The sequence below is a fragment of the Oncorhynchus keta genome, chromosome 8 (genome assembly GCF_023373465.1).
Source record: "Oncorhynchus keta strain PuntledgeMale-10-30-2019 chromosome 8, Oket_V2, whole genome shotgun sequence".
Lineage (NCBI taxonomy): Eukaryota > Metazoa > Chordata > Actinopteri > Salmoniformes > Salmonidae > Oncorhynchus > Oncorhynchus keta.
In genome coordinates, this window is record NC_068428.1 from 23,425,808 (window position 1) to 23,453,052 (window position 27,245).

The 27,245-nt window shown below is 46.0% G+C and overlaps 1 protein-coding gene across 1 annotated transcript in view; it reads left to right on the plus strand.

The window, feature by feature from the left end:
- The window catches only part of syne1a (spectrin repeat containing, nuclear envelope 1a), a 201,305-nt gene that overhangs the window by 101,397 nt on the left and 72,663 nt on the right, over positions 1 to 27,245 (plus strand). The window contains exons 76-98 of the mRNA XM_052523863.1: positions 22 to 178; positions 343 to 741; positions 977 to 2,602; positions 3,142 to 3,497; positions 3,581 to 3,725; positions 3,931 to 4,149; positions 4,989 to 5,278; positions 5,481 to 5,646; positions 5,784 to 5,939; positions 6,252 to 6,404; positions 6,617 to 6,799; positions 7,172 to 7,309; positions 7,436 to 7,621; positions 11,753 to 11,875; positions 12,093 to 12,275; positions 13,184 to 13,327; positions 15,980 to 16,180; positions 17,586 to 17,723; positions 20,130 to 20,240; positions 20,558 to 20,719; positions 21,123 to 21,320; positions 21,515 to 21,688; positions 25,645 to 25,836. Of these exons, the coding sequence (XP_052379823.1) occupies positions 22 to 178; positions 343 to 741; positions 977 to 2,602; positions 3,142 to 3,497; positions 3,581 to 3,725; positions 3,931 to 4,149; positions 4,989 to 5,278; positions 5,481 to 5,646; positions 5,784 to 5,939; positions 6,252 to 6,404; positions 6,617 to 6,799; positions 7,172 to 7,309; positions 7,436 to 7,621; positions 11,753 to 11,875; positions 12,093 to 12,275; positions 13,184 to 13,327; positions 15,980 to 16,180; positions 17,586 to 17,723; positions 20,130 to 20,240; positions 20,558 to 20,719; positions 21,123 to 21,320; positions 21,515 to 21,688; positions 25,645 to 25,836 (5,800 nt within the window). The remainder of the gene's footprint in view (positions 1 to 21; positions 179 to 342; positions 742 to 976; positions 2,603 to 3,141; positions 3,498 to 3,580; positions 3,726 to 3,930; positions 4,150 to 4,988; positions 5,279 to 5,480; positions 5,647 to 5,783; positions 5,940 to 6,251; positions 6,405 to 6,616; positions 6,800 to 7,171; positions 7,310 to 7,435; positions 7,622 to 11,752; positions 11,876 to 12,092; positions 12,276 to 13,183; positions 13,328 to 15,979; positions 16,181 to 17,585; positions 17,724 to 20,129; positions 20,241 to 20,557; positions 20,720 to 21,122; positions 21,321 to 21,514; positions 21,689 to 25,644; positions 25,837 to 27,245) is intronic.

The window sequence follows — 27,245 nt, forward strand, 5'->3', positions numbered from 1 at the left end:
CTCCCTGTGTTTGTGTCTCAGGGCGGACACAGAGAGCACCAGTGAGCACCTGGAGGCTCTGAGAAAGCTGTGTTGTGACCTGGAGGACCAGAGAGGAACTCTAGAGGAGCTGAGGGACCAGAGACAGGCTGTCCTGCCACGTCTCAGCCTGCTGGACAAGGAGCTGGTCAAACAACAGGTGCTGTAAAAACTCCCTTCAGTTGGGTAAAACCTAGGTCAATTCCCACTTTATTATCCTGCATGTGTTTTCCTGATAATGTATGTGATCAATATTTAAGCACTGCCAACAATATCTCTGAATAACTATGCATGAGATTCTACTAAAGACTTTTATTTGTCCAGGTGGGCCACTTGGAGAAGCGCTGGTCCCAGCTGGACAGCCTGATCCAGGGGAAGATCCAGGACTCTTCCCAGACTCTGGAGGACCTTGGTCGGGTGGAAGCCCAACTGAGGGAGGCCCGGGAGTGGATGGAGGAGCAGCGTCCTGCCCTAACATCAGCCCTGAAGGCCAGCCCTCCTCCAGACCTGGCCCAGAGCTTCCTGTTTGACCACCTGAGTGTGTGTGTGGAGCTGGAGGCCCGGGGGCAGCTGCTGGGCCAGGCAGTGAGCGAGGCCCAGCGCGTGGCCTCTAGGCTGGGGCTGAGCGAGAGGAGACGCCTGCAGGAGCTGGTACTCCAGGCCGAGGGAGAAGTAGAGGCACTGGGGGCCAGGGTGAGCCAGCGGAGGAAGTACCTCAGCAAGGTTTGTAGTCATTTTGATTTTCATGTCTGTAATAATCTTCTTTTAATTTACATACACAGAATTTTATTTATACATTTTTCTGCGGTAGTGCTTAGTAGTTTTATTAATCGTTTTTTTATAATGTGGAACCTGCTGGAATGTCGGTTTAAATCTCAATTATTTGAAGGCACTCAAATAAAAATATAACAAAAAAGAAAAGTGCTTTTTAAATAAAAGTGTGATTGTTATATTCTAGGCCTTCACGGAGCGGACCCAGTTCCTCCAGGCTGTGGGGAGGGCTCTGTCCTGGGTCCAGCAGCAGGAGAGGAAGGCTTTAATGGACGACCACGTGGCTCTCCTCCCTGACGACCTGACCAAGCAGGTGGTGACGTGCCGAGGGGTCCAGAGCGGCCTGCGGGCCTACCAGGGGGAGTTGGCCTCTCTGTGGGTCCAGGGTCGTGACCTGGAGAGGGACGCCACAGACCAGGAGCGGGGGGAGACCGTGACCAGGCTGGAGGAGCTCCAGAGGGTCTTCGAGACGGCCTTCCAGAGAACCACCCATCGCCTGCAGGACCTGGACAGAGCCCTGACCTCCAGGAAGTACTTCAAGGTTGACCTGGATAGGACGTGTCACTGGCTGAGACGGGCAGATGGCATTACCTTCCCCGAGATTGACATAACCTGCAATGCCGATGACGATTCGGAACTGCAGAGTCGACTGGCGAAGTTCCAGAACGTTCTAGAGCAGGCGTCGGAATACGAGAACCTCCTACTCATCGTCCAGAGGGTGGGGCAGGAGATTCTCCCCACGCTAAAGGAGGTAGATCACTGCTACCTGGACGAAAAGCTCAACGCCCTCCCTCAACAATACAACAGCATCCTAGCGTTAGCCAAAGAGAAGAGGGACAGGATCCAGCAGGCTATCCTAGAGAGAAAGGACTACGACTGCTTCTTCAATGTCACTTGTAGAGCATTGGAGGAGCTTCAGGAGCAGTTAGACGGTTTAGCGAAACGGACAGTCAGTATTCAAGAACAGGAAGTTGTTCATCTCCGTCATGACCATAAAGATCTGTCTGAAAGCCTGTCTCAGCTCAGCCCTGCGGTGAGAGAGCTGAGGAGGAAGACTGAGGGGTTTCTCAGCAGGGGCCAACGATGCCATGCTGAGGAGACAGAACAGCTGGTTAACCTTCATGACAATCTGAAGAGGACCATTGACCAGAGACTGAAACATCTTGACGACTCATTGAAAACATTGGCAGAGTATAATGCAACATCAGCAAAACTAGACTCTGAGTTGAAGTCAGTGAAAGAGCAGTTCACTAGAATGAAGTCAGACTCAGACACCACATTAGGTGGCACAGAGAGACTGACGAGTCTTTACACACTGCTGGAAGATCTGGAAAGGATGGGCTCTCACCTGGAGAGACTCACCCAACATACAGAAGACCTGGGATTGAACTGTGATCCTGCCGCCATCCAGGCCTCCAGAGAGGTAGTGACCTCGCATCAAAAAGAGCTGCAGTCCGTAAGGTCGGAAGTAAAAGATTGTGTTACAGAATGTGAAAACTGTCTCAAGAAGGACAAAGAATTTGAGAAAGAGACTGGGCGGACATCAGATTGGCTGAAGAGTCTGCGGAAGAAGCTTGGGGAACCATTGTCCCTTCCAGAGGTGAAAGTTGAGATGGTAGAGGAGGAGGTCAGGAGACTGAAGGTGGTAGAGGAAGAGGTGCAGTCCAGAATGAGGGTAGCAGATGCCATGGGCAGCAGGGAGAAGCAGAGATACAGCAGTAGAAATGAGGCCTGCCCTGCCCATGTGGAGGCTAACCTAGAGGAGTTGGCTAAACTGAGGGCTGACGTCCAACAAGCACTTAGAACCAAGCAGGTAAATATACTATACTATTGTGTAATGTATGTGTACACACTGGATCTAAAGATAATGTTTAAAAATGAGCATAAGATATCAAATCTAGTTTTTTTGCGATGTTGTAAATCATAACTGTTGGCTGAAGTAGCTGAAAAGGGAGCCTTGTTTTTAATTAAAACTAGTCTATCATTGATGATCTGACTCATCTGTAATAACCTCTCCCCATGTTATCAATATTAACAGGCTTTGTCTGAAAGGACATTCATAACAGACCAGTTAAATTCATATTGTCATGATCTCGCGATAAGTAGTTCAGTTATTTATCTGAGTAGTCTCATGATGATTTAATCTGTCCTCCTAGTGAATTACTTATCCTGGATACAATCATCCCCTGATAACTGATTCAATCGTTCTTAAAACATTATCTAATGAATTAGCAGTGAGTGAGTGGTTGCTACTCATTATCCTCTTGACCTTTGGCATACAGTAAGCACTTTTTAACTGGGAATAGATTACTTTCCAATGAAACACATTCATTCATTTTATGTGGACTTTAGCTGAGCCTGGATCAGACTCTGTCCCTGGTCCAGAGGCACCAATCCACCCAGCAGTCAGCCCGCAAGTGGCTTGACGAAGCTGGGACTTTTCTCCAGAGAACCACCCTGGGAATAGAGCTGGAGAACCAGACAGAGAGCCTCAGGGAGCTGGAGGAGATCTCAGCCCAGGAACCGGCCTTCATGGCTAAACTAGATGAGCTGGAGACCCTGGGTGCTCAGCTTGATGGTCTGGTGGGGCTGGGAGTGACGAAGGAGATGAAAGAAAGTGAAAGAAAGAAAGAAGGTGTGGAGGTAATGCGACAGAAGGGGTCAGAGGTCAAAGAGCAGCTGAAGGGTTACCGGGAGGATCTGCAGAGGTAAGGTCTCACATGGTGTGAGTGTGCGGTCCGTGCACGTGTTACAGAATCTAACTGCTCTAAAATGAATGTGTCATCTGTAGCTGTGCTGCTCAGTGGAGCTCCTTCCAGACGGAGAGAGAGGAGCTGATTGGACAGATGAATGAAACAGGAAGTATGATGACTGCGTTCCCCTCGGCGAAGGCAGCCAATAGCCAGGAGGCTGAGGACAAACTCCAGAGTTACAAGGTAAGCTATGGCTGTTTATGACTTATAATCAATGTTTTCTTTCACTGAATTTCTGTCATTTCTGTTGTAAATTTGTGGAAGTTCTGACCTATGATTTCTTCTGCTCTCTCTCTCTCTCTCTCTCTCTCTCTCTCTCTCTCTCTCTCTCTCTCTCTCTCTCTCTTCTTGCAATTTAAACTTCCCTCTCTCTGTCTCATCTCTCTAGTCTCTGGTGATTCTGATTGATGGGTGTGAACCCACCCTGACTGGCCTGAAAGAGAAGGCCACAGATTTGGCTCTGGTTGGGTCTGAGTCCAGCAAAGCTGCTATTGGACACTCTGTGTCATCTTTATGGCAACGTTGGACCCGCCTGCGCAGCGTGGCGCGAGCCCAGGAGAGAGCGCTGGAGGACACAGCTCGGGACTGGAGGAGCTTCAGGGAGAAGGTAGGAGATCTGTATATATCAACATACAGTATGTGTATATTAGCTTGGGAAAATGTAGTTATTGTAGATTCACATACTGTATGTAGTATTCCAGCAGGCACATTGGCAATTTGAACACTTTAGGCTACCTGTGGTTTTCAGCAGCTAACAGCTTCAGTCCACGTATTTTCAAATACATTCCATAGAACAGTGCTCCCTTGTTGATACTTTTGAGGAGTGGGTTGAGGCTCAGCCTTTATGCCTCTGAGATCAGTAGTTACTCTAAGAATTCGTACTGCTGTTGATTTAGGTCACTTCTGTTGGATGTTAGCTCAGATACAGCCACTACTCAGTGGGTGTACACTGATGTAATTCTAGGCATCAGGCCAGCGATGAGCTCCCGCCAAAGCCTTCCATCCACTTCCAACTCACAAGGTCTCCCACAAAGCGCTACTCCTTAACAGGAAATGATGTCATCAGATAGGAAATGCTCACATCCTTTGATGTGACATGTTCTTGTTGCCTGGGGCCTTTCTTTGGGGCCATTGTTCAACTGGACATGACATCACCGTTATAAATGACTGGGTCAGTTTCCTGTGGCTGGTTCTATGCACCACAACAGGAAGAACAAGGACAACACAAAAGGACTTAAAGAAAGAATTAACTAGAAGAGTGAAGTAACCACCGAGCTCCAGAGTTTTGGTCTAACCTAATCAGTACACGGTTGTAACTTAATTAACAATTGCTTAACTATTACCTTGGCTAACATGTCACAAAATATACATTTCTACTAAACACGTTCCTGAATTTCTATTGACATGTTTCTGTTCAGCAATAAATATTTCTGCCTCTGTCCTCAGATGGAGAAGGTACGGTCTGTGTCAGTAGACCTCCATGCTCGTGTGCCAGACAGCACAGTGGAGAAGGCAGCCACCAGGGCGGCGCTACAGAACCTGTTGGAATACCATGACTCCTTCAGCCTGGAGGTGGAGAGAGAGCAGTCAGCCCTGGCCCTGCTGGGGCAACACACACTCAGCCTGATAGGAGAGGACCAGGAGGAAGAGGATATGAAGATGGAGAAAACTGACAAGACTAGAGAAGAGACACCCTGTCTGAAGGAGATCAGGAGTATGCTGGAGATATATGAGAGGTAAACGCACATGACATGTGAAGGAGGACTTTAGTTCCAGACTGCAAGGGGGTAATTTCGCATTTGTGCTATGGCTAAATGTATTATATTGGTTCTACTAAATTATCGCTACTGTGTTGACGGTGAAGGAGGTTTGAGATGAAAATCCAATTTCTATGTAATAAGACAATGAGGTATCATCTTATGTCATGTGTGTCCCCAGCCTGGTGCTGCAGGTGCGTGGTAGCAGGGCCCAGGTGCAGCAAGAGCTGAGGGAGAGGGAGGAGGTGGAGAGGGAGCTAGGAATGGTGAAGGGATGGATCCAGGACACCAGGGGACTGCTACTGAGCCCTTCATCTGACCTGGACTCACTGCTGCATGAGCTAGAGGTACGAGTGTGTAGACTCACAATCACAATCACACACGCACACACACAGACCGCTTGACCTGTTTAAAGACACACTTTTTTCCATATCCAAAAAGTCTGCAGCCAGTAGTAATCCCTTATTGTCAATCTATCACACAGACAGCCCATGGTGAGGTCATCAGTAGGCGCCAGAGTGTGGAGAGGATGGTGGAGCTGCAACAGAACAAGTACCAGGACCTCCAGGCAGCCCTGCCCTCTGAACTGAGCATGCAGCTGGCTGAGGTGACACTCGCCCTGGGCTCCGCTGAGGACCAGGTACCCTCCCCCTCTGGAACTATGGGTGATCTTAGTTAGTTAGTTAATAAGTTAGTCAGTTATACTGCTGATTATATAAATCTGTTATAATTCAAATGTATATTCTTAGATTAGACCTAGATACTCTGTGGGTCTGACAGTTTTGGTGGTTCTTCTTGCATTTGGTCTCTAGGGGGCACTCTGACACAAGCTTTTCGGAAATGTGTCGTGGCATAATAATGAGACAAATTAGAGATTCAATAGGAGATTATGGCACCCTTATAAATGTCCATGGATATTTTATCATTCTAATATCTGCCATGACTGTTCCAGGTCCAGTCGAGGGAGAGAGAGGTGCAGCAGACCAGAGATGTGAAGGAGGACTTTAGTTCCAGACTGCAGGACATTGAGGGGAAGTTGAAAACCATCTCTCTGAAGATCAGTGAGAAGGCTACAGACCTGGAGCAGGCTAAGGAGGAAACCAAGGTAATTCGCCCTCATTGAACTGGCAATACATTTTCAGATATTGAGGTTAATGATTGGTCTATAGGGGTATTAGTGAAGACTTGGAATGACAAGAGCTGCCCGCCTGCTTTCAAGAGTGACCCACTTCTGTGAGAAATATTCCAGATGGGATTCTTATACCTCCTCCCTCCACCCATCCACTTCCCCCTCTTCCTCTACCTCTCTCCCTCTAGTGTCTGTGTGAAGAGTGTGAGGGTTGTGGTCGCTCCCTGGCTGAGCTGGTTGTAGCAGTACAGGAGTTTGGGGACCAGAACCCTCTACTGTGTAAGCAGCTGGGAGACGCCCTGTCCAGACTGGCTGAGGTCCAGCGCCTGACCACACAACAGGCCCAGGAACGGGCCAACCAACTACACAAGGTCAGATGTCAATCCGTATCTGTCATCAATCTTAACTCTTCCATTAGGCAATAAGCTGTGGTAGCATGACTTCCTAACATATAGGGCGGCAGGTAGCCTTGCGGTTAAGAGAGTTGAGCCAGTAACCAAAAGGTTGCTGGTTGGAATCCCTGTGCCTACTCTGTGAAAAAACTGTCAATGTGCCCTTGAGCAAGGCACTTAACCCTGATTGCTCCTGTAAATCACTCTGGAAAAAGCATCTGCTAAACGATAAAATAAAAAAATGTATATGGCGATGACAATGATATTCAGAGTAGAATGTTTCTCACTCGCCTCCTTCTCTCCTCTCTCCTCACCTCTCCTTTCTCATGTCCCACCCTGTGTGCTGAGCAGGCAGAGCAGCAGCTGGAGGAGTATAAGGGGATGAGGCAGTTCCTCCTGGGCTGGGCTGAGAAAGCAGAGACCCTGGTCACTGGCAACATAATCTGGAGCTCCGCCTCTCAGCTTCAGGAGCAAATCAGAGCCCACCAGGTGGGTGTCTCATTATTGAGTGACATAAAGGGCAGCCAGTCAGGTTCTTTAGTGTTGTCCATAGCCTGAGTGATGTCTGTTTAGCGCTCCTTCTATCTCTACCGCTCTGTGTTCCCATGGTGACAGGCGGTGCTGCGAGAGTGTCGTGGTCTCCATGGTGACCTGGAGGCCATGGGGGAAAGGGAAGGGCAGCTCGGGGAGGTGCTACAGACGGAGGGGTGGAGCCAGCAGGTGAAACAACTGAGCAGATGCACTGAGGAGTTGGAGCAGAGCGCAAAGACACGCCTCCAGAGCCTGCAGGATGCCGCCAAGGTAACTAACACATCTGTCATTATTTAACCAAGGTAACACACCTGTTATTAAAACTTTTTTGACTTGAATTTAACATAAATCTGAAGACTGTTATTTATCTAATCAAATAACTATGTTTAATTGTTACCTGATTAAATTAATAATGTAACAATCAACTCATTTGGATCTGGGGCACCATGAGAACAGTTCTTTAAAGAGTTACCATCTCCCTATTTAATGGTCTTTACCTATCGCATCTATAAACAGTCAACTCATTAGGATCTGGGGCACCATGAGAGCGGTTCTTTAAAGAGTTACCATCTCCCTATTTAATGGTCTTTGCCTATCACATCTATAAACAGTCAACTCATTAGGATTTGGGGCACCATGAGAGAGGTTCTTTAAAGAGTTACCATCTCCCTATTTAAAGGTCTTTATCTATCGCATCTATAAACAGTCAATTTATTAATCATAACCTCATATCATATCATCATTCTGAACAGTCGTAACCTCCTTGCATCTGCAATAACCCAAGCCTTATTTATGATTCAGTACTACACAAATTGGTTTAATTATTTATTTACTAAATCAAATAAAATCAAATCAAATGTATTTATATAGCCCTTCGTACATCAGCTGATATCTCAAAGTGCTGTACAGAAACCCAGCCTAAAACCCCAAACAGCAAGCAATGCAGGTGTAGAAGCACGGTGGCTAGGAAAAACTCCCTAGAAAGGCCAAAACCTAGGAAGAAACCTAGAGAGTAACCAGGCTATGTGGGGTGGCCTGTCCTCTTCTGGCTGTGCCGGGTGGAGATTATAACAGAACATGGCCAAGATGTTCAAATGTTCATAAATGACCAGCATGGTCGAATAATAGTAAGGCAGAACAGTTGAAACTGGAGCAGCAGCATGGCCAGGTGGACTGGGGACAGCAAGGAGTCATCATGTAAGGTAGTCCTGGGGCATGGTCCTAGGGCTCAGGTCAGTTGAAGCTGGAGCAGCAGCATGGCCAGGTGGACTGGGGACAGCAAGGACTCATCATGTCAGGTAGTCCTGGGGCATGGTCCTAGGGCTCAGGTCCTCCGAGAGAGAGAAAGAAAGAAGGAGAGAATTAGAGAACGCACACTTAGATTCACACAGGACACCGAATAGGACAGGAGAAGTACTCCAGATATAACAAACTGACCCTAGCCCCCCGACACAAACTACTGCAGCATAAATACTGGAGGCTGAGACAGGAGAGGACAGGAGACACTGTGGCACCATCCGAGGACACCCCCGGACAGGGCCAAACAGGAAGGATATTTACTAGCTAATTAAATGGTAACACAGGATAAACATACACACTGGTGAGGTCCTGGATGGCAGGAAGCTTAGCCCCAGGGATGCACTGGGCCGTACGCACTACCCTCTGTAGTGCCTTGCGGTCGGAGGCCGAGCATTTGCCGTACCAGGCAGTGATGCAACCAGCTACAACATGCTCTTGATGTTGTAGCTGTAGAACCTTATGAGGATCTCAGGACCCATGCCAAATCTTTTTAGTTTCCTGAGGGGGAATAGGCTTTGTCGTGCCCTCTTCACGACTGTCTTGGTGTGTTTGGACAATTCTAGTTTGTTGTTGATGTGGACACCAAGGAACTTGTAGCTCTCAACCTGCTCCACTACAGCCCGGTCGATGAGAATGGGGGCATGCTCAGTCCTCCTTTTCCTGTAGTCCACAATCATCTCCTTAGTCTTGGTTAGGATGTTATTCTGGCACCCCCCGGGCAGGTCTCTGACCTCCTCCCTCGTTGTTGTCGGTGATCAGGCCTACCACTGTTGTGCCGTCTGCAAACTTAATGATGGTGTTGGAGTCGTGCCTAGCCATGCAGTCGTGGGTGAACAGGAGTACAGGAGGGGAAATGTTGAAAATGTCAGTGAAGACACCTGCCAGTTGGTCAGCACATGCCAGGAGCACACGTCCTGGTAATCCGTCTGGCCCCAAAGCCTTGTGAATGTTGGCCTGTTTAAAGGTCTTACTCACATCGACTACGGAGAGCATGATCACACCGCCGTCCAGAACTTTATTTTAGAGAATTTGGCAGTACATCCAACCGACCTCACAACCGCACGTGTAAACACGCCAACCTAGGCGTGCTCTCATGCATGCCTCAGTGTTGCTTGCCTCGAAGCGAGCATAGAAGTGATTTAGCTCGTCTGGTAGGCTCGTGTCACTGGGCAGCTTGCAGCTGTGCTTCCCTTTGTAGTCTGTAATAGTTTGCAAGCCCTGCCACATAAGACGAGTGTCGGAGCCGGTGTAGTATATGATTCAATCTAAGTGTATAGATCTATAGATCGTCTTTGACCATTCCCCACGTTCCATGTTAGAAATATTGTTCCAGTATTCACTTTTGAACGTGTTAGAGTTTTGGTGGGAAAAATTATCTTGAAACAAAGGACATTCCCTTGGTGAATATTGGAGAGGGAGGGCTGAATCTTCTTTCCTTGATTTACAACAAGACGTGAGTTGTTAATCCCATCCATTTGTTTCCTCTCCCCTCTACGGGTGAGAGGGGGTCTGAGTGAAGTTATTCATTACAAACCTGATCTGACCTATTTGGATTCTCGTGGACAGTCATGACATAATCCACACAAAAAAGACAATAAAGCCTTTCACCTTTTTATAACCTCACAACGTACCTGTCATTATTACTAACAAAATCTGTCCTAATAGCACCCCCTTTTTTACAACCTGGTAACATGCCTCAGTGGTGTAGAGTTTTTGCCCATCAGTTAACCCACCTTTTGTGGAAAAATGAATGTAAAGTATAGGGAGTGTACTTTTTTCAACACAACCGGCGATCAGAATTCATTATCCTGATTATCCTGTAATTATACACCATTATGTTGTGCAACATTCTGCCAGTCCTTACCCATGATTTTAATGCTGCGTCCCATCACAGTCAAGGAAAGTAATTCAAAGATAACTTATACTAAACAAAAATATAAACGCAAAATGCAACAATTTCAACGATTTCAGCGGGTGCCAGGCCCACCCAATCAGAATGAGTTTTTCCCCAGAAAGAGCTTTATTACAGACAGAAATACTTCTCAGTTTCATCAGCTGTCTAGGTGGCTGGTCTCAGATGATCCTGGCGGGTGAAGAAGCTGGATGTGGAGGTCCTAGGTTGGCGTGTTTACACGTGCGGTTGTGAGGTCGGCTGGATGTACTGCCAAATTCTCTAAAATGACGTTGGAGGCAGCTTATGGTAGAGAAATTAACATTCAATACTCTGGCAACAGTTATGATGGACGTTCCTGCAGCCAGCATGACAATTGCACGCTCCCTCAAAACTTGAGACATCTGTTGCATTGTGTTGTGTGACAAAACTGCACATTTTAGAATGGCCTTTTATTGTCCCCAACACACGGTGCACCTGTGTAATGATCATGCTGTTAAATCAGCTTCTTGATAGGCCACATCTGTCAGGAGGATGGATTATCTTGGCAAAGGAGAAATTCTGACTAACAGGGATGTAAACAAATGTGTGCACATAATTTGAGAGAAATAAGCTTTTTGTGCATATGGAACATTTCTGGGATCTTGTATTTCAGCTCATGAAACATGGGACCAACACTTGACATGTTGCCTTTATATTTTTGTTCAGTATAGTATGTGGGTACTTACTGTATTAAGTTAATGGCAACATCACACAAACCCAGACTCTGGTGTTGTACCTTGATTCAGACCTGGGTACGTTCCTGTGTCCAACAAACCAGGAAGCCCCAGTTAAACCAGTTGCAAACAGGAATCCAGGAAATGACAGAAACAATGCAGTTAAGAATGCGGCTGTTACTAGAGCGTTTATTGACACCACACTTCCATCTTGTGGTCATTACCAGTCCCTACACTAGTCTTTCCACCAGCCGTAAGCCTAGAAGGCTGGTACGCGAGGCTAACTGCATCAGAACTGCATCAGCACTACAGACTCTATAGGCCTAGGTTGCTGTAATCTTTTAATCTGTCTTGACTGCTCTGCAGTAGCTCCCTAGATTGAAGTCTGTTTCTAATAATCACTAATGGCATTGTGAGATTTAGTTAGGGGGGGGGGTCAGTAAATATTGTGGAACTATGGAACTGGAACTGTCTTACCTGTGTGTCTCCCATCAGGACATGGTTCATCTGGAGGCTGAGGTGAAGACCCTGCATGACTCTCTGGACCAGGCCCAGCTCACACTCACCTCTCCTGACCTAGCACGACTCAGCCTCAGGGAGCAGCTCACGCACAGACAGGTAAACACTTATGGAGATAGATCACTGCCATAATATGTCACTATGGTGTGCTTCCACCAACCGGACTTGACCACCCACTCAGACTGGTATTAAAACCCACAACACAGGTAACCACCCACATACTAGAGACAGATACTGAGGAACACTGGAACAGCATTGTACTACAAAATATATACAGTATTCCCTTTAAACATTCCTGTTCGTCCTGTCCACCCAGCGTCTGTTGGTGGAGATGGAGGCCTTCAAGCAGCAGGTGCAGGCGGTACAGCTGTGTCAGAGCGCCCTCCGGCTGCCGGAGGAGGTAGTGGCCAGCCTGTCCATCTGCAGAACAGCCCAGAGCCTGCAGCAGGAGGCCAGCCAGCTGCAGCACACCACAATCCAACAGTGCAACATCCTACAGGTAGGGGTCGACACCCACAGCATCATATCAAATGATACATTTGAAGATATAGTCATCGTAAAGCTGAGAAAGCTGCGTGGGACTGCTGGGCAAAGTAAGTAACAGCAGTCATTCAGCTTTAAGACATGCCGCAAGTGCTGTTATAGGGCAGGGCACAACAACTGTTTCTGTGTGACAAGATGTCTCGCTAAAACAGACAAATGGCAAAAGGAGCAGGTGTGGGATGTACATTCTCTTTTCTGTGTGACAAGATGTCTCGCTAAAACAGACAAATGGCAAAAGGAGCAGGTGTGGGATGTACATTCTCTTTTCTGTGTGACAAGATGTCTCGCTAAAACAGACAAATGGCAAAAGGAGCAGGTGTGGGATGTACATTCTCTTTTCTGTGTGACAAGATGTCTCGCTAAAACAGACAAATGTCAAAAGGAGCAGGTGTGGGATGTACATTCTCTTTTCTGTCTGCTCATCTCAGGATTCTTCTTAAAGACGCAGTCTGGGATCTTACAAATGTGTAACAAATCATACAAAATGGATGAGGTAATTCTTGGGGATCCGTTTTGGCCTGTGAGCACATTTTCAAAAAGTACTGTCTGAAATGATAAAAAACCTTTGGAGCATCACTTTAAATTAGTGGTTCAGGGCTGATTTCGTTGTTAAGCTGGTTTTGGTAAAGATTAGGTCTGGGAGGGATGAGCTGACCTTGAATAGGCTGTTAAAAGGTAAAAGGCAGGGTAACCAACTAAACCATCTTTAACATACTCTCTGTGCAAGGGTGCTTGTTGTAATAAACCCCAAAGAAACAAACAATTATGCCATTACTGTGCAACTATCATTTCACTATACTTTCTTAGTAAATACCTGATTTTAGTTGGAGTTGACCCCAACCTGCTTTGGACTCTCTTTCCCAGGAGGCCGTGGTGCAGTATGAGCAGTATGAGCAGGAAGTGAGGAACCTCCAGAGGCTGATAGAGGAAGCTCACCGCATCATACAGGACCGACCCGTTTCAACCAGTAACATACATGAACTACAGGCCCAGATACACCACCATGAGGTGAGAGATATAGATATATTGTATATTATGTACACACACACACGCATACACACACTCACACATACACGCGTGCACACACAACACACACACAAACAGTGAGTTCCAGGTCAAGCATCATAAGACTCCCGTCTTCTCCTGACTGAGGAAAGAAAACACTATCTTTGTTCACTGGGTTTATATCCATTATGACATAACACGAACACACTCTGTCTTCAACTCTGCACTAAATACTTCAACTCAGGAGTCAAATATTTGTCTTATTATTAGACGTATTTGACTAAACAGGATATTGTTTTTCTAAATTGACTCTTCAGTTTCACTTTCATGATTCTCTCAGATGTCTTGAAGCTCAGTTGGGTCATGGCTGCAATTTAGTCTATTTTATCTCTCTAAAGATTGGCATGATGTATTTTATCTCTCTAAAGATTGGCATGATGTATTTTATCTCTCTAAAGATTGGCATGATGTATTTTATCTCTCTAAAGATTGGCATGATGTATTTTATCTCTCTAAAGATTGGCATGATGTATTTTATCTCTCTAAAGATTGGCATGATGTATTTTATCTCTCTAAAGATGGAGACATGATGTATTTTATCTCTCTAAAGATTGGCATGATGTATTTTATCTCTCTAAAGATGGAGACATGATGTCTACACTAAAGTTGTATCTCTACTGAAGATCAATGATTGTGTCATACAGCATATTCTATTTTTTATTCACCCCGATGAACTTTCAGTCATAGCCTGGTCCCAGATCTGTTTGGGCTGTTTTGCCAACTCCCAATGACCATTCAAAGTTAGCAAGACAGCAAAAACAGAACTGGTACCAGGCACTTTCAATCATACCTATCAGGGGAAATAGTAGGCCTGTGTAGCTCATATTGTATTTAAATAAAGTGACCCACTTCAGCTTCAAAGTATGATAATAGAGAGATGATAGAGTGGAAGGAAAAGGATATTGACTCATACAGTATCTCCTGCCTGCATAATAATCTCCACATTCACTGTAGCTTCAACCTGCAGTGTTGGCTGAGTCCTGTCAGTCCCTACAGGGATGAATAGAATATAATTGAATAGAAAACCACTACTGGGTTTAAAACCTGCTTATAACACTGTTACATGATGTGACAGTGGCCATTTTACATGGGCTCTGTCTCTCTCTCTCTCTCTCTCTCTCTCTCTCTCTCTCTCTCTCTCTCTCTCTCTCTCTCTCTCTCTCTCTCTCTCTCTCTCTCTCTCTCTCTCTCTCTCTCTCTCTCTCTCTCTCCATCTCCAAAACAAATACATTCCAATCTTATCTGATTTCACCTCCACTGACGTGACTGTGCACACAGAGAAGGATAAATTCTGCAAATGGATGAGATTCTGATTTGACATACTGTAGCTACACCCGACTGCAGTATCAGACGGCACATTTCAAGCCTTGTGCTTTACACTGCAGTTTGCAGACTTTGCTGAGTGTGTGTTTGATCCTTCCTGCAGAGCGAGAGAGACACACATGCATTGCGGGCGCACACACACACACATTTTGGGGAGGGAGATGAAGACACACATACACACAGATTCTTGTGTGCATTTGACCACAGCTGCAGTCTTATTCAGTGTGCTGTAGTTGTTTGGCTTGGTTGAGTGTTGGCTGACTTCAACAAAAAGGGATACCTAGTCAGTTGTACAACTGAATGCATTCAACTGAAATGTGAATCATAGAGGTGCGGGGGGCTGCCATAATCGACATCCACGTCTTCGGCGCCCGGGGAACAGTGCATTTAACTGCCTTGCTCAAGGGCAGAACGACATATTTTTACCTTGTCAGCTCGGGGACTCGATCCAGCAACCTGGCCCAGCGCTCTAACCACTAGGCTGCCTGCCGCCCCTGAGCTGATAGCTGCAGTTCTACTGCCTCACCTCAGTCTGATTATCAGTGCATCCACCATCTGGGAGAGAAAAAGCGAGGGAGTGGAGGGAGGGAGGGAGAGGAGGGAGGGAGAGAGGGACCGAGAGGAGGAGCCTGAACTCACTGCCCATAGTGGGTCAGTAATCTGACACCCGCTCTGTAATTCTTTCACCCTCCTCCCTCCACCCTCTCTTTTCCCGGCTCTCTTTTGTTGTCAGGAATTCTTCTTTAGGATTGGAGGAGGGAGGGGTAGCTGTGATCTCACTTCCTGTCTCTCAACCCTTTGTGTGTGTGTGAGAGAGTGGAGGAGAGATTTGCACTGCTTCAGTTAGCTCTCTCTTCCTCTCTCTTTCTCTCTCTCTCTCGTTCTCTCTCGCTCTCTCTCTCTCTCTCTCTCTCTACCAAACCCTCTGTCTATCGAGCTTACCACTGTGCCTCACCCGCCTCTGCGCTGCTCTGATTGGCTTAGAGGACCCAGAGAGTGTGTGTATGTGTGTCACAGGGACAGAGCCAGTGCTATTCTCGCTCTCATACACACAGCAAGATCGAGAGAGGGGAGACAGAGAAGAGAAATGCGCTCGCTCCACTTATTCTTCACCCACCGGTGCTTTTCTCTGCACCGCATCCAACGCTGAACCAACCTACCCCCCTTTCTAGGAGCCTATTTAGTCAGACCTATTGATTTTCTTATTGTGGGCTGAACCACGAAGTGTTGATCCCGGGGATGTTTTGACCGGGGGTTGGGATGTTTTGACAGGAGCTTGCCCTGAAGATCCGAGGCTACCAGGAGCAGATAGCGTCCCTGAACTCCAAGTGTAAGATGCTGACGGTGAAGGCCAAGCACGCCACCATGCTGCTGACGGTCAGTGAGGTGGAGGGGTTGTCTGACGGCATGGACGAGCTCAGCGATGAGGAGCTGCCCACCAAACAACCGCCGGCACACCCCTCCGTCATCATGGTGAGGGACGGGGGTTTGAAAATGACCCCCTGTGTCTGTATCCCCTTATGTGTCTCGCTCCCCTCTGTCTCTGCAGGTAGTTTCTGTTTACTCTGGGTCTGTCTGTTTGTCTCTCAGTATATGTAGATCAGTTTCCCCCTGCTGGTGTCTGTTGCTGTTTGTGCTGGTGTCTCAACAGGCCAGGAAACAGGATGTGTGTGTGTGTGTGTGTGTGTGTGTGTGTGTGTGTGTGTGTGTGTGTGTGTGTGTGTGTGTGTGTGTGTGTGTGTGTGTGTGTGTGTGTGTGTGTGTGTGTGTGTGTGTGACTATGCTTGCATGTACCAATTGGGTATACACAGTCAATCATGCATTGTCACACGATGAGGACACTAACATCACTGTTAAGTTTATGGTTCCCACACAGTGTAGTATCCAGCAGCGGGACATTGCCTGGTGTTGCATCATGGGGCCCGGGAAAGGCCTGAAAATGACTTTTGACAGGGTCCAACTCTGTCAGCCAAGTTCCACTATAACCGCCAAAAACAGCCCAATAGGGCTCGGCTCGCATTTCAGGTTTGCTCTCTACTGAGGCAGGCAGACAGGCAGACAGGGAGGGAGACAACTGTGCTGCTATTCTCTACTGTAGGGCCAGCTGTAGCTCACTCCCCCAGTCTAACTGTCTGTTATTAACTCTATACTGGCTGCACTGGCCTCTCTCATGTAGAATATAAAGCCAGGGTTTAGATGTTTCAAAGAGAAAATGTCATTTTTTGTTAGTTGTTATGTTGCAGAATGTGCTGTTGCTGTACTTTCTGTGTGTGTACTGCTTAAAAGACAGAAAGACATTGAGGTATAAGCCTGCAACAATGTATATTTAGCTGTCCCTGGTGTGAGTGTACGCGCAGGGGTTTTATTTCCTAGCATTGGCCATTCCATTCCCCTGATACATCCTGTAAAAAGCCTTGTGGGTCATCCATTGCAATTGCTTTCCAGCTTCACTAAGGGTTTCTTTGTCTAGCTGCAGATAGCTACAGTACAGTACAGTAGCCGACGCTATATTCCTGTGCTTTTAGTGCTTCTGTAAGGCTTGGGGTTGTGTTCTATCAATAATTGTAATGTGATCTCATTGAGACACTATTTGATTACCTCCTGTCTAATTAATCAGTAGTGTGCTTACTCTGCTAAGTCCACCCTTCACTCTTATTCATTATGCTTATGTTGTCTCTTTCCTCTTTCTCTCCCTTTCTCTCCATTTCACTCCCTCTTTCTTTTTTGACTTTGTGTATTTATTCCTGTGCTCTCTCTCCATTCTCATCCTCCTCTTTCTTGTCTCTCTTTCTCTGTCTTTTCTCTCTTTCTTTCTGGCCCCTCTCTCTATATTTCTCGCTGTCTATTTCTCCATATGGTTGTGTGTGTGTGTGGTCAGATGACAGCAGGCCGCTGTCACACACTCCTCTCCCCCGTAACAGAGGAGTCAGGGGAGGAGGGCACCAACAGCGAGGTCTCCTCTCCCGCCTGCCGCTCCCCCTCACCAGGGGCTAACGCTGACACTCCCCTTAACCAGGTACTGCACCGGCGCACCCCCCAACTGCCTCCCACCCATTCACCTGCTCCTGCTACTACTATCCCGACGACCCCTAACTACCTTCATCCTACCCCTCACTGTGCCTCCTATAAAGTACATGTGCTGTGTACCTATAACGCTTATCTGTCCCAACAGCGCTCTCTGAGACTGCAGGCATGGCCATCTTACCACTATCTCCTGAGTAGACCGATTCCCTTGTTTCTCTATAAGTAGGGTTGTTGGTGAATTGCAATTGGTCATTCATTGTCTCACAGCTTCACAACAGTTGTATGGCTTTAGAAGTGGAAATACTAAACGTCAATCAGAGTTTAGTCTTCGATGCTGTACTAGTACCATTTACTAGGAAGTTGTACATGTGGAAGCTGCACTTAAAAAACACCCAGTGCAGATATCCTCTAAATATTTGGGTGTAGAATCTTAGGCTTACTATGGTTATAATGGCTTCCAGCATCTGGTTGGCATATGGCTAACTACATTAGGAGACATCAACGCAATTACAGGGTTTGTGCTCAGGCTAGAATGAAAGGGGGCCGGTGCGAAGGCAAAACAAATATCAATGGAGTTCAATATCTACAGTACCAGTCAAAAGTTTGGACACACCTACTCCTTCCAGGGTTTTTCTTTATTTTTACTATTTTCCACATTGCAGAAGATAGCCCTATTTGGTAAAATACCAAGTCCATATTATGGCAAGAACAGCTCAAATAAGCAAAGAGAAACAACAGTCCATCATTACTTTAAGACATAAAAGTCAGTCAATCCAGAACATTTCAAGAACTTTGAACGTTTCTTCAGGTGCAGTCGCAAGACCATTAAGCGCTATGACGGAACTGGCTATCATGAGGACCGCCACAGGAAAGGAAGAACCAGAGTTCATTGGAGTTAACTGCATCTCAGATTGCAGACGAAATAAGAGTTCAAGTAACAGACATCTCAACATCAACTGTTCAGAGGAGACTGCGTGAATCAGGCCTTCATGGTCGAATTGCTACAAAGAAACCACTACTAAAGGACACCGATAATAAGAGACTTGCTGGGCCAAGAAACATGAGCAATGGACATTAGACTGGTAGAAATCTGTCCTTTGGTCTGATGAGTCCAAATGTGAGATTTTTGGTTCCAACCGCCATGTCTTTGTGAGATGCAGAGTAGGTGATCGGAGGATCTCTGCATGTGTGGTTCCCACTGTGAAGCATGGAGGAGGAGGTGTGGGGGTGCTTTGATGGTGACACTGTCTGTGATTTATTTAGAATTCAAGGCACACTTAAACAGCATTCTGCAGCGATACGCCATCCCTTCTGGTTTGCGCTGAGTGGGACTATCATTTGTCTTTGAACAGGACAATGACCCAACACACCTCCGTGTAAGGGCTATTTGGCCAAGAAGGAGAGTGATGGAGTGCTGCATCAGATGACCTGGCCTCCACAATCACCCAACCTAAACCAATTGAGATGGTTTGGGATGAGTTGGACTCCAGAGTGAAGGAAAAGCAGCCAACAAGTGCTCAGCATATGTGGGAACTCCTTCAAGACTGTTGGAAAAGCATTCTTCATGAAACTGGTTGAGAGAAGGCCAAGAGTGTGCATGTAACGTCGTTCTTCGTTTGTCAAAAGAGAGTCGGACCGAAATGCAGCGTGGTGGTTACTCATGATCTTTAATGAAGGATCGCGATACATGAAATAACTATTACAAAATACAAAACAACAAACGGAACGTGAAAATCTAATTACAGCCTATCTGGTGAAACTACACAGAGACAGGAACAATCACCCACGAAATAAACAGTGAAACCCCGGCTACCTAAATACGGTTCCCAATCAGAGACAACGAGAATCACCTGACTCTGATTGAGAACCGCCTCAGGCAGCCAAGCCTATACAACACCCCTACTCAGCCGCGATCCCAAATACTACAAACCCCAATATGAAAATACAATAACCCCATGTCACACCCTGGCCTGAACAAATAATTAAAGAAAACACAAAATACTAAGACCAAGGCGTGACAGTGCAAAGCTGTCATCAAGGCAAAGAGTGGCTACTTTGAAGAATCTAAAATATATTTGATTTGTTTAACACTTTTTTGGTTACTACAATATTCCGTAAGTGTTATTTAATAGTTTTGATGTCTTCACTATTATTCTACAATGTAGAAAATAGTATAAATAAAGAAAAACCCTTGAATGAGTAGGTGTGTCCAAACTTTTGACTGGTACTGTATATCGCACTAAAAACCATGAAAGGAATAACCGAAGGAGGCCGATATGCAAAAATGGACAGTTTAAATGTATTTCATTAAAGCTCGAAAGAATACAAAGGGTCAAAGGGCAAGGCGCTATGCAAAAATGTAACAACAACTCACACTCTGATCTGTTGTGTATTATAGGGCCGGGCCCCTCTGAGTCGGGCCCCTCTACAGGAGCTGTATGACCCCTCTCTAGAGTCCAATGCCAACTTGGATGACCTGCAGCGCTCCTGGGAAACACTAAAAAATGTGGTACGTCAGCTCAACAGCTATCCACTAACATAAACAAACCGTTACTGTATAAACACTGACCTGTCTCTTCTCTGAGTTATTTTTAGACCTATTTAACTATCCAGTTGTTAAAATGAATGAATGAAATAATGACTGTATGTCTCCCTCTCCTTCTCTCCTCCTCACTCGCTCTCTTCCTCTTTTTTCTTCCCTCTCTCACCCTCTCTCTCCTCCTCTCTCTCCTTCTCCTTCTCTCCCTCTCTCTCCTCCCCTACTCTCTCGCCCCTACTCTCTCTCCCTCTCTCTCTCCTTCCTTCTCTCTCCCTCTCCCTATATAGATCAGTGAGAAGCAGAAGACTCTGTATGAGGCTTTGGAGCGCCAGCAGCACTACCAGGAGTCCCTCCAGTCAATCTCCACCAAGATGGAGTCTATAGAGGGAGCTCTCAATGAGGGCCTAGAGTCCCGCAAGAGCCCTGAGAGCCAGATGGCTGCACACCAGGTGAGAGAGATAGGGAGAGCGATAGACAGAAAGAGGAAGAGGGATGGGGACTTTAGGAAAGGAGAGAAAGTGGGGGGAGGGTGTTGAGGCGGAAATTCAGAAAAGGACAGAGATACAGAAAAGAAAAGAGGGGGAGAGGGGAATGTAAAGCAGAAAGGGAGAGAAATTTAGATTTTATTTGCACTAGCCAGTGCAGGATTGGACAGACAGTACATTGCTGTTCCTTGTTGCTATGCCAACAGTACAGTAACGGCACAGTGCTTGTAGGGTTTTTACCAAATGCCAACTCACTGAACCTGAAAATGTCAATATGTCATACTCTCTCCGTAATCTCTGAACTGTTTTCCAACTACATGTTTAAATGACCTCCCCCTCCTTCCCCCTTCTCTCCCGTCTCCCCCAGGCCCTGATGGATGAGATCCTGATGCTACAGGATGAGATTGGGGACCTGCAGACCTGTTTCAGTGAAGAGCTGTGTGACGGCCTGGACAGTGACAGTGACCCAGGGGACCAGCTGGCCCTCCATTCCACCCTGACCGTCCTGGGAGAGAGGATGGCCACCATCCGCATGAAGGCCTCTGGGAAACGGCAGCTATTGGAGGTGGGTGAATGAATAAAGAAAGAATGGATGAATACTTAACACCATACGTACAATTCAATTGTTTTAATGTAAAGGAGTGTGGTTGCTGTAAAATAGTTGGTTGTCATAGTGACATGGGAGTTAACCAATGAATGGCTATAAAGGTAAAGATGACCCATTTCAAAGTGTTGTGGTTGTCGTGGTGCTCCCTACAGGAGCGTCTGAGTGAGCAGCTGGAGGAGCAGAGGCAGGAGCAGGCGCTGCAGCGTTACCATAGTGAGGCAGAGGAGCTCGACCATTGGTTGCTCAGCACCAAGGCCACACTAAGCTCCGCCCTTCAGCCACACCCAGAGGACATGGACATGGAGGAGCAGCTGATCGACTGCCAGGTGAGGGGCATGGCGGTGATGATGTCATAAGATAGGGACGGGAAATATGGAGGTCAGGGTTTTGGAGTTGTGTTATTGGGGGTTTCAGTGCACAGGAGCACCATACAAGGTTTGGATCCAAACGGCTCAGCCCCCTGTATTGATGCTTAAAAATAGTACTGATTTCAATTTCTGAGTCTCATTTTGCAGAGAATTGCATTCCCACTCATATATCTTCTCCTAGGTAGTGGTTGTATTGTTACTGGGTGAAATTATGTAGGTCTGAAACTGGCTCTGACAAAAACCTGCTTTAGAAAATAAATGGATAAAGTCTGATAGAGTCCACAAGCCAAGATGCAGACATAATGTGGTCACACTATTGCTATTGTCCCACTGAATGACCATCCTAAGTTAGATTCGTTTTTTTGTCCCTCTCCCTGTGTGGGATATTAGGATTATGGTCTGTCCCCCTGCTCTGACTTCCTCCAGCTTTGGGACGTCCCGCTGAACATTCCCCCAGTACTCCAGGCCCTGCTTTGTCCACCTCTCAAACTGTTACCATGGTGATGTCACCCCCACTCACACTGTTACCACAGTGATGCCACCCCCAGCTTTGATCAGGTTGGTGTGGTGGTGGAAGTGGAAGTTGAGCTGATCCAGAGACAGTTTTGTGTTTTGGGGTCCTAGTGGATCATTCTAGGAGTGTGGTAAACAAAGTTGATCCTAGATTAGTGGTATGGACCAACCTCTCCCTGAAGCACAGATCTGTTAGAGTGCCCACTATAGGGAACAAACACATTTTTGAACTGCTGGTTTAGTAAGTTCATTTATTGACCGGTATTGCCTCAAAACATAAAACGGGTGACCCTGAGTGGTTTAGATGAACTCTATGGGAACAGGCTCCTAATAATAACTGTACCTCAGAGGCCCAGTCCCAGGTAGTCCATCCATGAAGTGTGTGCTGAGAGCAGCTGGGTGGACTATAAGCTGATTAAGGTTTACATATGGCTCCTGTGGAGCTCAGGTCTAAGGGCTAGGCATGTGCAGGGTCAACCCTCTGTGGGCCTACAGCCCCCTGCTGGAGTTAATGGGAGCAGGGCTGGGGGACCGGGTGGCCGGGGGACGGGGGTGTAGCGTGAGGGATGGAAATGTGCGTGATATTACTTGAAAGGAGGCATGAGTAGAGACGAAGGGAGAGAAAGAGAAATGGATCTCCCAGAGAATGAGAGATAAGGAAAGAATAGGAGGAAAAGGAATGGAGAGAGAGAGGCTAAGAGTGGGAGTTGGAGGCGGGGGAAAGAGAGAGAGAGACAGAGAGAGAGGGATATTCACATCTCCTTCTGAATGACACTGTCACAGCTCTCCTCTGAATGGAGAGGAGGTGGTGCACTGGGGAGACTATTGTGGAGGGAACCATGTCAGTAGGGAATTACCACTCCTACCACTGTGTCTCTGGGCTGCTCAGTGAAATGAGAAACATGCTTTTTTCTCTTTTATCCCTTTTCACCCATGGTCTGAACATGGAAGGGGGGGGCCTCTCATTGGAGAAGTGTTGTCGTGGAGATTTGAAGGAAGAGGTGGAAGAGGAACATGGATAGAGAGGGAGAGAAGTAGAGAAAATAGTATATATTATGAAAAAGAGAAAGGGAAGGAGGACAGAGAACGTGGTGTGCATACAGTATGTGTACTGTATGAGGCAGGCCCAAGAAGCAGCAGCTCTAGCTCTTCTGATGGGTTCATGAAAACAGTGGCCAAGGCCTTTATGTGGAGACGAGGCCTCTGACCTTCCAGAACACGGACTGTCATTCACTGCCCTCGGCCAATAGAAACTCTTTGAGGAAGAGAACAGAGAGCTATCATTGGACGTTGATGTTCCTGAGATAAAGAAAGGGGTTGTGTCCATGTTGTTGTGGTATAGTTAGTTACAGTACTCTCAGAAAAAAGGGTTCCAAAACGGTTCTCTGACTGTCCTCATAGGTGAACCCTTTCTGTTTCAAGGTAGAAGCCTTTTGGGTTCCAGATAAAACCAATTTGGGTTGCTTGTAGAACCCTCTGTAGAAAGGGTTCTACATAGAACTCAAAAGGGCTCCACCTGGAACCAAAAATGGTTCTTCAAAGGTTTCTCCTATGGGGACAGCCAAAGAACCCCTTTAGGCTCTAGATAGGACATTTTTTTGTTGGCCTGGGATTGGGTTATCATTGACTGTTAGAGTTGAGCTGTCTCCCTGATGGGAGCAGTATTCTAGCTGCCCTTTCTGAAAATACCATATTGACCAGTGGTGATTGATGCCATTTAAGATGAGAGGGGACAATTATTTTTTTTATGAGCATGGCCTTATTTCTATTAAAGCATATTTGATGACTTTCATTCCTATTCCATTCACCCAGCTCAATGTAACATCAATAGGTTTAGGCTACTACATGATACTCAAATGTTCACTATACCCATCATGAGGTTGCTACAACGTAGCCTATGAATGAATGTTTACAACGTACACAAGTTTGGGGTCACTTAGAAATGTCCTTGTTTTGAAAAGAAAATAACATTTTAGGTCCATTAAAATAACATCAAATTGATCAGAAATACAGTGTAGACATTGTTAATGTTTTAAATGACTATTGTAGCTGGAAATGGCTGATATCTACATAGGCGTACAGAGGCCCATTATCAGCAACCATCACTCCTGTGTTCCAATGGCACGTTGTGTTAGCTAATCCAAGTTTATCATTTTAAAAGGCTAATTGATCATTAGAAAACCCTTTTGCAATAATGTTAGCACAGCTGAAACTGTTGTTCTGATTAAAGAAACAATAAAACTGGCCTTCTTTAGACTAGTTGAGTATCTGGAGCATCAGCATTTGTGGGTTCGATTACAGGCTCAAAATGTCCAGAAACAAAGTCTATTCTTGTTGTGAGAAATTAAGGCTATTCCATGCAAGAAATTGCCAAGAAACTGAAGATCTCGTACAACGCTGTGTACTACTCCCTTCACAGAACAGCGCACACGGGCTCTAACCAGAATAGAAAGAGGAGTGGGAGGCCCTGGTGCACAACTGCGCAAGAGGACAAGTACATTAGAGTGTCTAGATTGAGAAACAAACACCTCACAAGTCCTCAACTGGCAGCTTCATTAAATAGTACCCGCAAAACACCAGTCTCAATGTCAACAGTGAAGAGGCGACTCCGGGATGCTGGCCTTCTAGGCAGAGTTCCTCTGTCCAGTGTCTGTGTTCTTTTGCCCATCTTAATCTTTTCTTTTTATTGGCCAGTCTGAGATATGGCTTTTTCTTTGCAACTCTGCCTAGAAGGCTAGCATCCTGGAGTCGCCTCTTCACTGTTGACGTTGAGACTGGTGTTTTGCGGGTACAATTTGTTGAAAACCGTTCAACTATTTTCTTTCTCTTTGAGTTACCGACTCACTACATTTTATGAATTGCAGTGCTAGCTAGCTGTAGTTTATGCTTTCGGTACTAGATTCATTATCTGATCATTTGATTGGGTGGAAAACATGTCAGTTCATGCAGTTCATGTCCTCTGGAAGTTGTCATAATCACTGTGTAAGTCTATGGAAGTGGGTGAGAACCATGAGCCTCATAGGTTTTGTATTGAAGTCAATTTACCCAGAGGAGGACGGAAGCTAGCTGTCCTCCGGCTACACCATGGTGCTACCCTACAGAGTGCTGTGGTTGCTAATGTATACCTTCATTGCAAAACTGTTTTTAATCAGTTATTTGGTGATGTGAATATATTTAATATAGTTTTATCTACAAATTTGAACTTTTTTAATGTTTCACTCAGAGGAGTCTCTACTGACATTGACATATTTTAGCCCTAGCTGTATCATTTGTGGGTTCGCTATCATGTCTCAGCTTTCTTCCCTGCAACAGTGACTGCGGTCAAGTTGTGAATCAGATTGTGGTCACTCTGGTGGTCACTCTGTTTGTTCTGGCCTTACTGTGTGCTGCTGTCCCTGCAGAACATGCTGTTTGAGATTGAGCAGAAGGTGGCCTCCCTGTCAGAGCTATCGGTCCACAGTGAGAGCCTGCTGCTGGAGGGGCGGGCGGGGACGCGCGGGGAGGCCGAGCAGCTCACCTTTAAACTCCACTCCCTTAAAGACAGCCTGGTGGAGCTGCAGAGGATGTTGCAGGACAAACAGGTCGACATCCAGGTGAGACACGGTGCATCATAGTGGCATGAGTGTTGGGCTATTTTCTCAGTCTCTCTGTCTCGCTCTCTAACTTCTCTCTCTGTCCTCTTCTTTCCTCTCGTCAGCTTTCCTATCTCCGTGTCTCTTTCTTTATTTATCTCCTCTTTGTCCCTCTCATTCCCACCAATTCACATTCTTTTTTTCTTTCTCTATTTCTCACAGAGGGCTCTATTTTCACTGCGGGTATATGGGCACTGTAGCTGGTGGTGCCACGAAAGGGCAGATGAATCAATGAGTTGGATGCTTAACCCCTCACTGGCCAATCAGAACCTGCTCCATGTCTAAATATGTGGTTGCTTCAAGTCTGTTATGTATTGTGTTGCCTTCAACTCCAATTAGAATCTTAGTCTGTTAAAGCCTAGTTTGTTAAGTTGACTACAGAAACAAAGTAAAAAAATGTAGGCCTATCCCATTTTGACTAAATATGTTGACCATGTCTGCAGTCAACATTGTTCTAAGTAAGGCATGACTTCAATATGGAGATATTGTTAAACATAGCATTCAGACTGATATAGGGGCTAGGCCTACTGTAAATTGCATTATGGCTATACTTCTAATCTAATTCTAATCAAAACGAATCAACAACTTGGTTTAGATAGGCTATGTCTAAATAGAGTGACAGGCACCATAATTACTCCCCATGGGCATATAATATTAAGGCAACTCAGACAATGCAGGGTTTTACACACATCCAAACTTTTCATAGAAGCCGGATAAAGATCCAACATAAAGAGATTGTCCACTCACCGTTATACTGCTCCCAAATATAATGTTTAAGAAACATAATGGACCCATCTTACAGATCGTATTCACACTTCTCCAGAAATAGCAGACGGCTCCTAAATTCCATTGCATGCCAGTTGGATGTAATCATCACAAACACAGGACGGTGAATCATTCTAATAAGTTTGGTTTTTTAAATCAAATTAAACAACAATATTTGGAAATGGCTTGGGTTCAGGAGCATGCTATCATAGAATGGACAGAATAAAAAAGAAACAACAGATTGCTGTTGAACCAGCCGTAGTTTTAGCCTATAGACATGGCTAGGGTAGGGGAATGCTACAGGATCACCAGCATCATCTCAGCACTCGTTTCATGATGGGCACATGGGCGCATGTAGTTTACATGGAGTGGTTGTTATTGACGTCCAAAACGGGAGCTGGCTACAATGATGTAGGATTACACAATACATAGATAAAATAGACATAGATAAAAGAAAGGAATGTCCGCTCACTGTTCTGCTGCTCCCAAACTTGATATTTTAATAAAGCTTTGGTGATTAAGATGTATTTCAAAGCAGTCTCACGAATCAAACTCTTTATTGATAGGCTTGGCTACTTTGCGAATCCATTGGGTAGGTCAAAAAA